The 12282-nt window shown below is 46.0% G+C and overlaps 1 protein-coding gene across 1 annotated transcript in view; it reads left to right on the top strand.

The window, feature by feature from the left end:
* The window catches only part of ece2a (endothelin converting enzyme 2a), a gene marked incomplete at its 3' end in the record, with an annotated part of 112594 nt that overhangs the window by 40572 nt on the left and 59740 nt on the right, over positions 1 to 12282 (top strand). The window contains exon 3 of the mRNA XM_080837513.1: positions 5824 to 6107. Coding sequence (XP_080693639.1) covers positions 5824 to 6107 — 284 coding nt within the window. The remainder of the gene's footprint in view (positions 1 to 5823; positions 6108 to 12282) is intronic.

The raw sequence follows: 12282 nt of genomic DNA, 5'->3' as shown, positions 1-12282 counted from the left end.
CACACACAGTTGCTGGCATTCCGGAGGCTCCCTCTCTTGCCGGCGTCAGCGGGAGAATCCGTCGGAAACATCGTGAGGCGCGTGGAGGCTGGGGCCAGCAACATTCCTGCCCTTCGGAGGGGTAACACCAGCCTCACCTTTCATCACTGCATCCATCTCTTCAAAGCCACAACCCATACACACACCTTATCAGCACACACACACACACACACACACACACACACACACACACACACACACACACACACACACACACACACACACACACACACACACACACACACACACACATACATACAGGCATCATTTAAAAAACCTTCCTTCCTCCAAACTACAACCACACACACACATGAACACTGTGCGTACTTACTGTTACTAGGCATAAGTACGTAATTTGTTAGTGATGGTGTGAGGTTATGAGGTAGGCTGGGGTTGTTTATTACCCTGAGAGTGTGTGTGGGTGTGCTTGATGTGCTGTGTGTGTGTGTGTGTGTGTGTGTGTGTGTGTGTGTGTGTGTGTCTGTGTGTGTGTGTGTGTGTGTGTGTGTGTGTGTGTGTGTGTGTGTGTGTGTGTGTGTGTGTGTGTGTGTGTGTGTGTGTGTGTGTGTGTGTGTGTGTGTGTGTGTGTGTGTGTGTGTGTGTGTGTGTGTTTGTGTGCTGTCTTGCATAACTGGACGGGGTTGATTTTGATCTTGTGTACCCTGTTGTGGGTGTGTGTACCATAAACAAATGACCACTGAGGCCATGTCAGCAGCTGACATTATTTTTATCACTTTCATCTTTACATCTCAATCATTCCATTTTCATCCAGGATCATCCCTCTCTTATGTCTTCCCCTCTGGGAATCTCTCACTCTCTGTATCTGTTTCTCACTCAGTATGATAATTCTTTTGGGAATCATTTTCTCCTTCTTGATTGTTACATATTTCACACTCTCTGTGGTCATCCACTGGGAATCTCTCGTTCTTTCTCTCCTGTCCTCTCTCGTTCTCTCTCTCTCGCTCTCTCTCTCTCTCTTTCTCTGTCTCTGGAGATCTTGTCAGTATTCACTATTGGCTTGAGTGGCTGTGACCGTGTTGCGTTTGGAACTGTTTCTCTATTGTAGGCTGGGCGCTTTGGTACTGCCTATGTCACAAGCATAGCAACGAAACCATCACATACACACACATACACACACACAAAACCTATACACAGACACAAACATACACACACACGTGCGTACGCACATACACACCTACACACACACACACACACACACACACACACACACACACACACACACACACACACACACACACACACACACACACACACACACACACACACACACACACACACACACAAACACAAACACAAAAAAAAAACACACACACACTATTCCATTCAGCCATAAAAAAACATCACATAAATTCCTACCAAAACAGAACCACTTAAGGCCCACTTTAGAAAGACACTTTTGGCCACACAAAGCAGAAAATCTCTATCACCGAGGGTGAGACCCGTTCGGGCGGAACCATTGAGCCAAGGAGAAGGCATTTTCCGGCCCCCGAGAGCTTTATCTGGAGCGTGAAAAAACAAGGGGGGGGTGGGGTGTGTTTGAGGTAGAATGAGGTTGCAGGTACAGCTTCCTGATGGATACAAATGGAAAGGTCTCAGGTACATTAGCAGGCCAGTGTTCTTATAGTGTTCTAATAGCTGCCGGCAGGGCTGGTATGCACTCATATCAGCCAGAGGTAAACATCCAGAAACACAACCAGACATGCAACGGCAGGGTCCACTTGTCCTCATGTAGCGGACTGTGTGGTGCAGTTTACTACAACGCAATACAGTGTCATACATTCTGTATAATAACAACACAAAAGCCTGTGTTGAAACACTATGTTTTAAGCAAGTATAGTAAGCTGCAGAGTGTGTAACATGCTCATTGAGAATAGTAACTGAAATTCCCACTGAGTTGAGATCTGGCAGGGTGCTTGACTCCTTTGCTGTGCATAAGGGGCTCGGCCCTGAGCTAACCCCCTAAGGGAAGGGTGGAGGTCACACAGGGTCCAGAGAGCAGTTGGGCCTGCTAGGTGTCCGGCACCTGTCAGGCACAGATCTGGTTAAAAAGTAGTTTGCTGTTTGGGCGCTGTGTCGCTTCGCCGCTTGTCCTCTTGGAGTGATTTCAATTCAGAGGTTATATAAAGAGGTGCTGTGGTGCCCTCACTCACACATATACACACGCAATCGCACACACACACACACACACACACACACACACACACACACACACACACACACACACACACACACACACACCTCCTCTTTTTAAGCATCTTGTTAAGAAGCCGTGTTTAATTAGTCTGGGGTTTCAGGTGATAATGAGTGTTAGTCACTGTGTTTAAAAAAGAGGTGTAAGGAGGCAGGCTGCGTTACAGGAACCCACTCTTCCTGCTCCTCAAACTTCTCTTTCTCTCTTTCTCTTATTCTCTTGGTTTCTCACTCTTTTCACTTTTTTATTCACTCTTTTCTCTCCCTTTCTTTTCTCACTCTGTCTTTCTCTATGTCACACATTTTGCTCTTGCTGTTTTCTCACTATTATTTTATCTTTATCTTTTTCCACACACACACACACACACACACACACACACACACACACACACACACACATGCATTGACATACACACAGTCACACAACACTGTCTTTACTCCTTGCTGTTTTTTATTTTAATCTGCGACTTTGACAATCGACTTTGTCAGGTCTGTGAACTGTAACGCGATCCTCCTCTGGTACAGTCATGCATTTTAAACTCAAATACTCACTGTGAAAGTGCCTTTAGTCAGAACACTCATGTCCCCAGAGCTTGAGACTGAAGTCCCCAAGAGCATGGACGACATCACTGTGACAAACTGAAGTCACCCTGCCTTGTCAAGGTGGTTGGGGGCTTGTCATGACATTTTTGATCAAAGGATGCTCACCAGTGGATCCCTGTAGATAACAGATGTTTAACAGATGAAGGATGAATACTTCAGTTGTAGGTTTAGAAGGATTGTTAGTGAACTACTGTTTAAAATGGACGGTATGATCCTTTGGCCTCTTAACTATATCTCAGCTGTTTTGTGGTATGTCCTTGCAGGAAATGCGCATCTAGTTTTCTGTGTCCCTCCACTGTCTATCTAAATGCTTTAAAACGCCCCCTCCATCATACAAAGTGAGAACATCTAGAGGAGAATCTAGTCTGTACACACAAGCTGACCTTTCTGTCCCGTTGATGTTGTTAAGTGGAGTTTCAGGCACATCCTGTAGTCTGTGGTACCACTGTTTGCCTGCAGAACAGAGGAGTTTTGACAAGTCATGAATATTGATGAAGTGCCATCTCTGACTTTGCACCTCTTACTGAATTTAAATTTTCCATCGGGTGTTTGTCTTTCACACAACCATGGCAACATCACCGTTGCCTTGGGCGCAGATCCGGATCTGTGATTTAATCTGAAGGATTAATATCTGCTATCTCCGCCGCATCTTTTTACTAACGGTCACCTTGATTTGAAAAAGTTCTCTCCTCTTCCTGCTATGCTTAAGTAGCAGCGCTGAACACAGGCTAAAATTAGAGATTAAAGAAGAGCTCTCTGAAAGCATAGACAGCGCAGTGTCAGAGAAATCCCACTCCATCTTCCAGCCACTCGCCACTTTCCAACACAAGGACATACTGTAGCATCCTCAGCTGTGCTTCTCTCACAGTCCTAAAATGGCTCCCCCCTCTCTCTTTTTCTTTCAGTGTTGGCGTTTCTCTGTGTCTGTCTTCCCTTCTCCCTCTATCTCATTCCCTCTGTCTATCCCTCTGTGTATGTCCCCCTGTCTGTCTATCCCTGTTCCTCTCCCTATCTCCCTTTGTATATGTTTCTCTCTCTGTCTCTCTCTCTCTTTCTTTTTCTCTCTCTGTATGGGGTGTCATTCTGAAGGCTCCAGCGCTCTCAGGGAGGTCACAGGTGCTCACTGCCTTTCTCCCCTCAGTGTCTGTGACAGAGAGCACGTCTTCCTGTAGATGCACCTGGAGCTTCAGCAACTAGACACCATACAAGCCTTCAAACCCAAGACCCACTATCTCTGGTGTCATTCAATGGGCATTAGTGGTAAAACAGCAGCACTATAGACCTGTCAGCTCAGTACATATTGTTAAATAATCACTAACTTGATCCACACTACATCACATCTTATTTGTTACAGCGTAACTATACTATGAAATGCACTGTAATATTTTGAGTAATAGCAGATACTATACTATAGATACTGTACTGTACTGAACTATACTGTACTATACTATAACTGTAGCTTAGTATGTTCTGTTCCACTGTTATATAAAGTGCTTCCCTTAAGACGAACCTACACTAGAAGTACATGTTGTAACCACAAGTAATTATATGAGAAGCAGAATGTAGTAATGTAGCCGTTTATGAAGTATGTTGTACTTAAGTAAGGGGTCACCCCTCCAGGCCTTGGCAGTAGTCAGGAGTGTCCTGTCAGTGTCAGTCAGCGATCCCTGACGTGGCTGATTTGCAGCGTTGCCTTTTCCATTCTCCATTGATCAGTACCGTGCGGGCGCGGGCATGGACTCCAGGGGCAACCTGGCAACCCCTGTCAGGCGGGCGTGACAAAGGCCTAATTGAAAATCCGATTTTTAGATCATCTATCATCGTAAGCCGCTGTGGACCATCCGGGCTGTCGATGGTGCATTCATTAGTCGGGATCCTCCAGGAGGGAACCAGGGTCATGGGGCTTAATGTGTCACCCTGTGTGTGTGTGTGTGTGTGTGTGTGTGTGTGTGTGTGTGTGTGTGTGTGTGGCCTGAGTAGGCATTTTTTCTAATTTGGCTGTTGCGCCTTGGCGAGCCGCCCATATCGAAGGACTTTACTGAAGGTCTCGCCTTGGCCTCGGCGGCAGGCCTGGCACGGTCTTGTTGTCTGCAGACGCACTCTCCAGCTCGTCCAGGGCTTTCGTCCTGTCCCACCGGCAAACGTCCAGCACACTGTTCTAAAGCGTTCCTGTGTCTCCGACGCTTGGAGCATATTCTCCAAGGAGCCGTAATTACGCTTTGTGAAATATTCATGCTTTTAAAAGACCGGAAAAAAAGATGTCATGCCAGGAGTCTTCACTGATTTCCTGTCCTATTTTTAACGCTTTTAAAGCCTGTAACATATTTTAGTAGTTCACTCATCCAAACATCAAGGTAAAGCAGTCAACATTCATCAAAGGTTCAGATTAATGCCAGATCATTTTGATGGAGTCATTAGAAATGGCTTAACCACAGTAAGAATTTCTCTACCGGAATCGCTTTGAGATCTCGAGTGTTGTCTATGTTCAGCCCCAGTTCTCTCATGGCAACAGGAAAACAGTTTGTGTGTGTGTATGTGTGTGTCTAAGATGACCCATTTTAATTTCACTGAAGGTAACCGGTCTTAGTTCTCTGACCCCAGGTCAGCAAATTACAGATCAGATCACGCCCCTATTGCTCCTACTTCATTTTTTCCCCCAATGTCCAGCTCCTTGCAGAGATATGCTTAGTTGACAGACTCCTAGCCCATAGGCCCCCTCCATACTGGGAACTGGGGGTGGGGTGGGGGGACTCCCATAGAAGTAGTAATTTTGATCTATCTTACACCCTCAGAAATATAACTATGAATATAATTTTTTGTATATATTTGAACAAGGAATGGACCTGAACTAATAAGATATAATTGTATAATAAATATTGATATTTATACCCCCCCACACACACTTTTTGGTCTTTGGCCTGTAATGCCTGTGCAGGGACTTAAACTTTACCTGTTCATTCTGTCCTCCAGGCTGTGGGAACAGCGCCATGAGTGTGGACATGTACCAGGCCGGCTTTACCTCCATCACCAACATAGACTACTCCTCAATCTGCATTGACACCATGGCGCACCGCCATGCTGACTGCGCAGGCATGAGCTGGCACTGCATGGATGCACGCCGGCTGGACTTCACCAATGGCTCCTTTGACGTGGTGCTGGAGAAGGGCACACTGGACGCCATGCTGGTGGACGAGAAGGACCCCTGGAGGGTGTCTGAGGAGACTGCCAGACTGATGCACCAGGTCCTGAAAGAGGTGAGAGGCCGTGAGTGTGACTGTTTATGTGTGTGTGTGTGTGTGTGTGTGTGTGTGTGTGTGTGTGAAGGGGGTCTCAAAAACAAAGCTCTTTTTGAGATATTTTTGGTTGGCAATTCACTTTTAGGTAAATCTTAACTAAAGGTTTAACCAGACCCTTTTATCTTTATCTTAAGCCATCGTCATTAAGCACAGTACCGCAATACATGAGGGATTACACTTTGCTCCAGATGTGGGATTATCATAAATGGTCTTGCTGGTTTTTAGTGCTGGATTATGACCATGAGAATGTGCTCCATCTCATATGCCTTGCTGCTCACGCCCTTTTATTGATCTGTGAGCATTCATCAATCATTTTACTAGAGTCCCTCCCTCAAGGCAATCAGTTGCATTGTGCTTATGGTCTGACGCGCATTAGTCTCCAGTAAAGGGTTGCAGAAAGCTATCACACACGGTTTTCTAAGTGCTTATGGCCAGATGTCCTTCAGAGGTTGTCCCATGCTTTTAGAAGTCATGTCTGCAGACATTTTTAACCCGAACACATTTTAGTGGGCCATCTATCCAAACATCAAGGTGATGTTAGGACAGACGCGCAGTTCAGATAGCTTGTCTGTGCAGTTCTCCATGCTAAAGTCTGCAGGAGCGGAGAGATCTCCAGTCCCTGCCTCAGACTCAGTCAACCCTCCAGCCGGCAGGCCCATCGCTCGCCAGGGTAAATCACTGCTGGGAAAAAGAGCATCGCGATGGTAATCCAGCCGGGGCAGCTCATTTGTTCCATGGAAAAAGCAGGCCAGGGCCAGAGGATAGGAGGGAGAGGACACACACACACACACACACACACACACACACACACACACACACACACACAGGCTCCATGAGGGTGTGTTCTGTGTTCATTTGAGGGGCGTGGGGGAGATCGTGATATTGCTTTGGTTTCTAATTGCACTCTGGTGCCACACGGCAGGCATCAGATTTAAACAGACTAATTGTTTGTGTGTGTGTATGTGTGTGTGTGTGTGTGTGTGTGTTTGTTTGTCCGTGTGTGTGTGCATGTGCTTGCTTGTATGTGTGTGTGTATAGTGTAATAACAGTGAGATGTAATAGTCTACCCCCCCTCTCCCTACCCCCAGCATTCGGAACATTCATCAGCCAATCAATAAGTCCCCTGCTTAAATAAATGATATCTTTGACAAAAGCAGAGGCTGGGGAATAGGACACCCTTTTGTATGCTATATAAAAAACACACAGGATCGGGCTTCAGGTATTGAAGCTGATCGGCTGATTGGCGCTCCGTTTCAGATCTGCTTGAGCAAGAGTAGGGTCAAGTTCACGATCAGATACACACATGAATATACACACACACACACACGCACACACACGCACGCGCACACACACACACATGCACTCATGCAGACACATGCACAGACGCAGACACACACACACATGCAAGCACACACATGCACATACAGACACACGTGCACACACACACACACACGCACACACACACACACGAATGCACACACATGCACTCATGTAGACACATGCACATACAGACGTATGCACACAGACACACACACACACACTCAAGTATACACAGTCACATACAGACGCACGCACACAGACACATACTCACACATACTCACACACACACACACACACACACACACACACATTCTCACAAACACATACACACACACGCATGCACAAATACATACCCACACACACACACACACACACACACACACAAAAATACAAAGATAGACAGACAGACACCTACATACACAGAAGTACACAGTTCATTTGGTGAAATACAGGGCCACCTGTTAATGTATTTATGCAGTGTGTTAGATTGAGGAAAATCTTTGCACATACTCATTACGTACCACAATCTTAAAAAAAATACACAATCCCCCTTTTTTTTTTTAAACCCAAACTCAGAAATTAGCTTTCTGATTGTGTCTGACTCTACTTCTTCATCAGGCAAAGACCTAAGAGGTTATTCTGAGGTCTTTGATGGTTAGGTGAAATTTAAAATAATGTTGTGTGTGTATATATTCCTGTGCTTGGGTGCGTGCGTGCGCATATGAATATATGTGTGTGTGTGTGTGTGTGTGTGCTTCTGTGCCTATGTGTGTGCGTGTGTACCAGCATGCATTTATCTGTTTTCTTTGGGCTTTGTGCTGTGTGAAGCGACAGTTGGTGTATTAAGATGGGATGAGGGCTCTGTGGCTGCGAAACAGATGGAGAGAATCCTTCTCCTCCTCCTCTCTTCTCTTTCTCTCTCTCTTATTCCATCTCTGAAAACTTAATCAAAACTTCCCCCGTCCCTCTGAGAGAATCAAGTGGCAGATCTCTTTACCACTCATTTCTACCTCCCTCCCTCCCTTATCCCCCCTTTCTAATTCCTTTATATTGAACTCTGGAGACTCACGCTCGCGTGTCAAACCTAGTGATATCTTCCTTGAGTGTTTTTTAGGTCAGCAGTGAATAGTGTTAATCACTGAGTTGTTGGCCCAGAAACACTTCAGTGCAAGTAGGCTTGGGTACTGTGTACTTAATACCAAATAATAGTATTAGTAATTATGTGAGAAGATAGTCAGGGACATGATGAGATCTAAGGTGAACCATTTCAAGGTCTAACAATATGTGCTACTCTACAGACATTCCTAATAACTCAGACTGTTAAATGCAAAAAAGGTTGGGCACCCCTAGATACATGCCACTATTGGTTTACTTTTTGATTCATGAACTCAGACAATCAAAACATTGCTGAACTACTGACGAAAGGCCTGTGTCTTATGTAGTGTGTGTCTGAGTGTGAGTGTGAGTGTGAGTGTGAGTGTGAGTGTGAGTGTGTGTTGTCACACCCCCTGTGCCCCCTTCAGGCTTTGCACAGGCAGTGCAGGCCCGGTGGCATTAATTGGCCCATTGCACACACCTGTAGAGGAGTCCAGCCCGGCGAGACGCTCATCAGTTATTCAGTGCTGCTCCTGGTGACGAGAGATAGACTAGCGATGGCCGTCAGATTTGAGAGAGCCTGTTCCGAAGACACTGTCCAGGTGACAGATGTGTGTCTGTGTTCGTATGTATCTGTGAGGTGGCTGTGTATGGGTGTGTGTGCATGAGAGTGTGCGTTAGTACTTGGGCATGACTTTTTGTGGATGAGTGAGTGTGTGTGTGTGTGAGTGTGTGTGAGGGAAAGAGAGCGAGAGAACATGTATATTTTAGCCCTTTCTCCTGAGTGATCATACTGAAACAGTCTCTCCATTTCCACTTCCTCTACTCATGCATTATTACACAGCCTGACTGAGCCGCCACACAATGAAAGGGATTGTCGTCTCAACCTTGTTTGGGTGTGTGTGTGTGTTTGGGTGAGTGTGTTTGGGTGTGTGTGTGCGTGTGTGTGAGTGTGTGTGCGTGTGTGTGTGTGTGTTTGGGTGAGTGTGTTTGGGTGTGTGTGTGCGTGTGTGTGCGTGTGAGTGTGTGCGTGTGTGTGCGTGTGTGTGTGTGTGTGTGTGTGTGTGTGTGTGTGTGTGTGTGTGTGTGCGTACGCACGTGTGTGTGCATTTGTGTTTTTGGGAGTGAGTGAATGTTTGGGGGAAGCCTTTCACATTTCCCATTGTACATACGCCATCCATACTACACAAATCACATTGTCACATGGCTTTGTTGCGAACCCAAGTGCAATCCCTTCACCACGACTAGGTATTACACACACCCACACATAGGCACACAGGCACACACACATACACACACAGACACAGCGTCTTCACAGCTTTAACATGTGTCGTCTACAAACCTTCATCACAGCAGTGCAGAGCAGTAGCTCCATACATGCTTTGCAACATATTTTCTCTTTAAAGTTTTTCTTTATTGTTTTTCTCTAAGCTGAAAAAAGCTTGGGCTTCTGTGAGCTCAGTGCTTTGGTGCATATGTAGTGAGGGTTAGTGTGGGTGAGGGCTGGACGCCTCTGCTATGCTTTGGAGAGAGAGAGAGAGAGAGGGAGAGAGAGAGAAAGAGAGAGAGAAGGACTGAGACAAACGTGGGTTTAGGTGCTTCAGGCATGGAGGATGGAGGCTTTAACTGCAAGCGCAATGAGGCCAAGAGAGAAGGAGAGAAAGAGAAAGAGAAATGGAGAGAGAAAGAAATGGAGAGAGAGAGAGGAGGAAGGGAAGGGGGGATGAAGAGAATTACAACAAGAGAGACCAGAAGCAAGTGTTTGTGGTAAGAGAGTGCAGAGAGAGAGAGAAGGAAGGGGGGAAGTAGTGCAATATAGAGAGATAGAAAGAGTTTGGAGAGAAAAAAAGAGAGAGGGGGAGAAAGTGAGAAAGAGGCATAGAATGGGTAGCAGGGAGAGAGGAAGACAGAGAGAGAGAGAGAGAGAGAGAGAGAGAGAGAGAGAAATAGAACAAGAGAGATAGAGAGAAAGGATCAGAGAGAGATAGAGGGAGAGAGAGGGAGGGAGGGAGAGGGAGTGAGAGGGAGAGGGAGTGAGGGAGCGAGAGAAAGAGAGAAATGGAGCAAGAGAGACTGAAAGCGAGACTGACAGAAAGCTAATGAGCATTGCAGCTCTGGGAGAGGAGGGTTGATGGAGAGAGGTAGAAAAGGGAGAGAGGGAGAGAGAAGAAAGGGAGAGAAGAAAGGATTAGAGAGAGATAGACAGAGAGAATAAGAGAACAAGCAGTGCAGAGCAGTGTGCACCTTAATCAGAAGTCTACTCTGTTTTTTTATGATGAAAACAAAGGGCCTAGCTGACCAAACCGAAACATAGAGAGGGAGAGAGAGTGGAAATTAAAGGTCTCACTCAGTCTCATATTCTTATGGGCAGCTATCAAGCCATTAGGTTCTTTTTATGTGTTTTGGGGTCAAAAGTCTTAATTGCCACAGACACACACATACACACACAGACAGACACAGATTATTAATTTATCTGGAATGACCAATACTGATTACAACACCAAAGCATCCAAATATTAATAAAGAGCCTTTTATGTTTCACACAACAACACAAACACTGTGGAAGTATTTACAGCCAAGTGAATCAGAAGATACATACATATCAGGGCTAGAGATGGCAGTACAGTTTGCTGAGGTCCAGCAGCAATGAGCCCCGGGCCATTGTTCGAACTGTCGGGTCGTCGTTATTTAGCATACGCAATAGGTGACTTATCCTGGCCCCAAGCCCTCCCTCTGATTTGTTCATGAAAATAATACTCCTTGTTGTGTGTGTGTGTTAAGGTTTATCCATTTCCTCACCAGCTGCACTGTCTTATTGTTCAGTTCTTTCAAAGTTTTTTTTGTCAATGTGCACATTTGGTAATCAGATGTTGGATTTTGGAGAGGGCTATGTCCCGAACTCCGAACTGTGTGTGTGTGTGTGTGTGTGTGTGTGTGTGTGTGTGTGTGTGTTTCTCAGGAGACTCATCAGGGTTTTTAGAGAGGTCATGGATGTTTGCTTTCACGTGGCCACACACACATACACACAAGCCTGGGCACCTGTTCTTTCAAGCAAATCAACATTTACTACATATATGTTTGTGTTTCGAACTGCAGACAAACTCCCTTACACACTACAACACAAACACACACACTAATACACACACCCACACCCATACACACTCCCACCCCAAGTAACACTAACACTGTCTGTGCTCGACAAGACTACCTGCGGAGTACACACATAGATCATACACAGATGGTAAAGCCCCCAAACAAACACACACACACACACAGTACACACAGTAAAAATCCCAACATTTCAAACACACACAGAAGCACACACTGGGAGCTTCGGTGTCAGCAGAGCGAGGTGTGAAATTTATTTTGCAGCTTGACACGCTCTATGAATCATCACCACCGCCGTTGCCAGGGCAACGCTGTGGCAAGCGGGGCCGGTATGCCGGAGCTGCCGCCTCCTCCTCTACGCTTCCTACCAACCTTTAGCACTGCTTCCACTGAACAGCTGTCAATCACACACACACACACACACACACACACACACACACACACACACACACACACACACACACACACACACACACACACACATACACACACACACACACACACACACACACACACACACACACGCAGGCACAGGCACACGCATGCAGGGGCACACACACACAAACACACGCTCATGTACACACACACACAAACACACACACACACACAC

The sequence above is a fragment of the Sprattus sprattus genome (assembly GCF_963457725.1).
Source record: "Sprattus sprattus genome assembly, chromosome: 4".
NCBI lineage: Eukaryota > Metazoa > Chordata > Actinopteri > Clupeiformes > Clupeidae > Sprattus > Sprattus sprattus.
The sequence above is the reverse complement of the archived record's forward strand: the minus strand, read 5'-3'. Positions and strand labels throughout refer to the sequence as shown.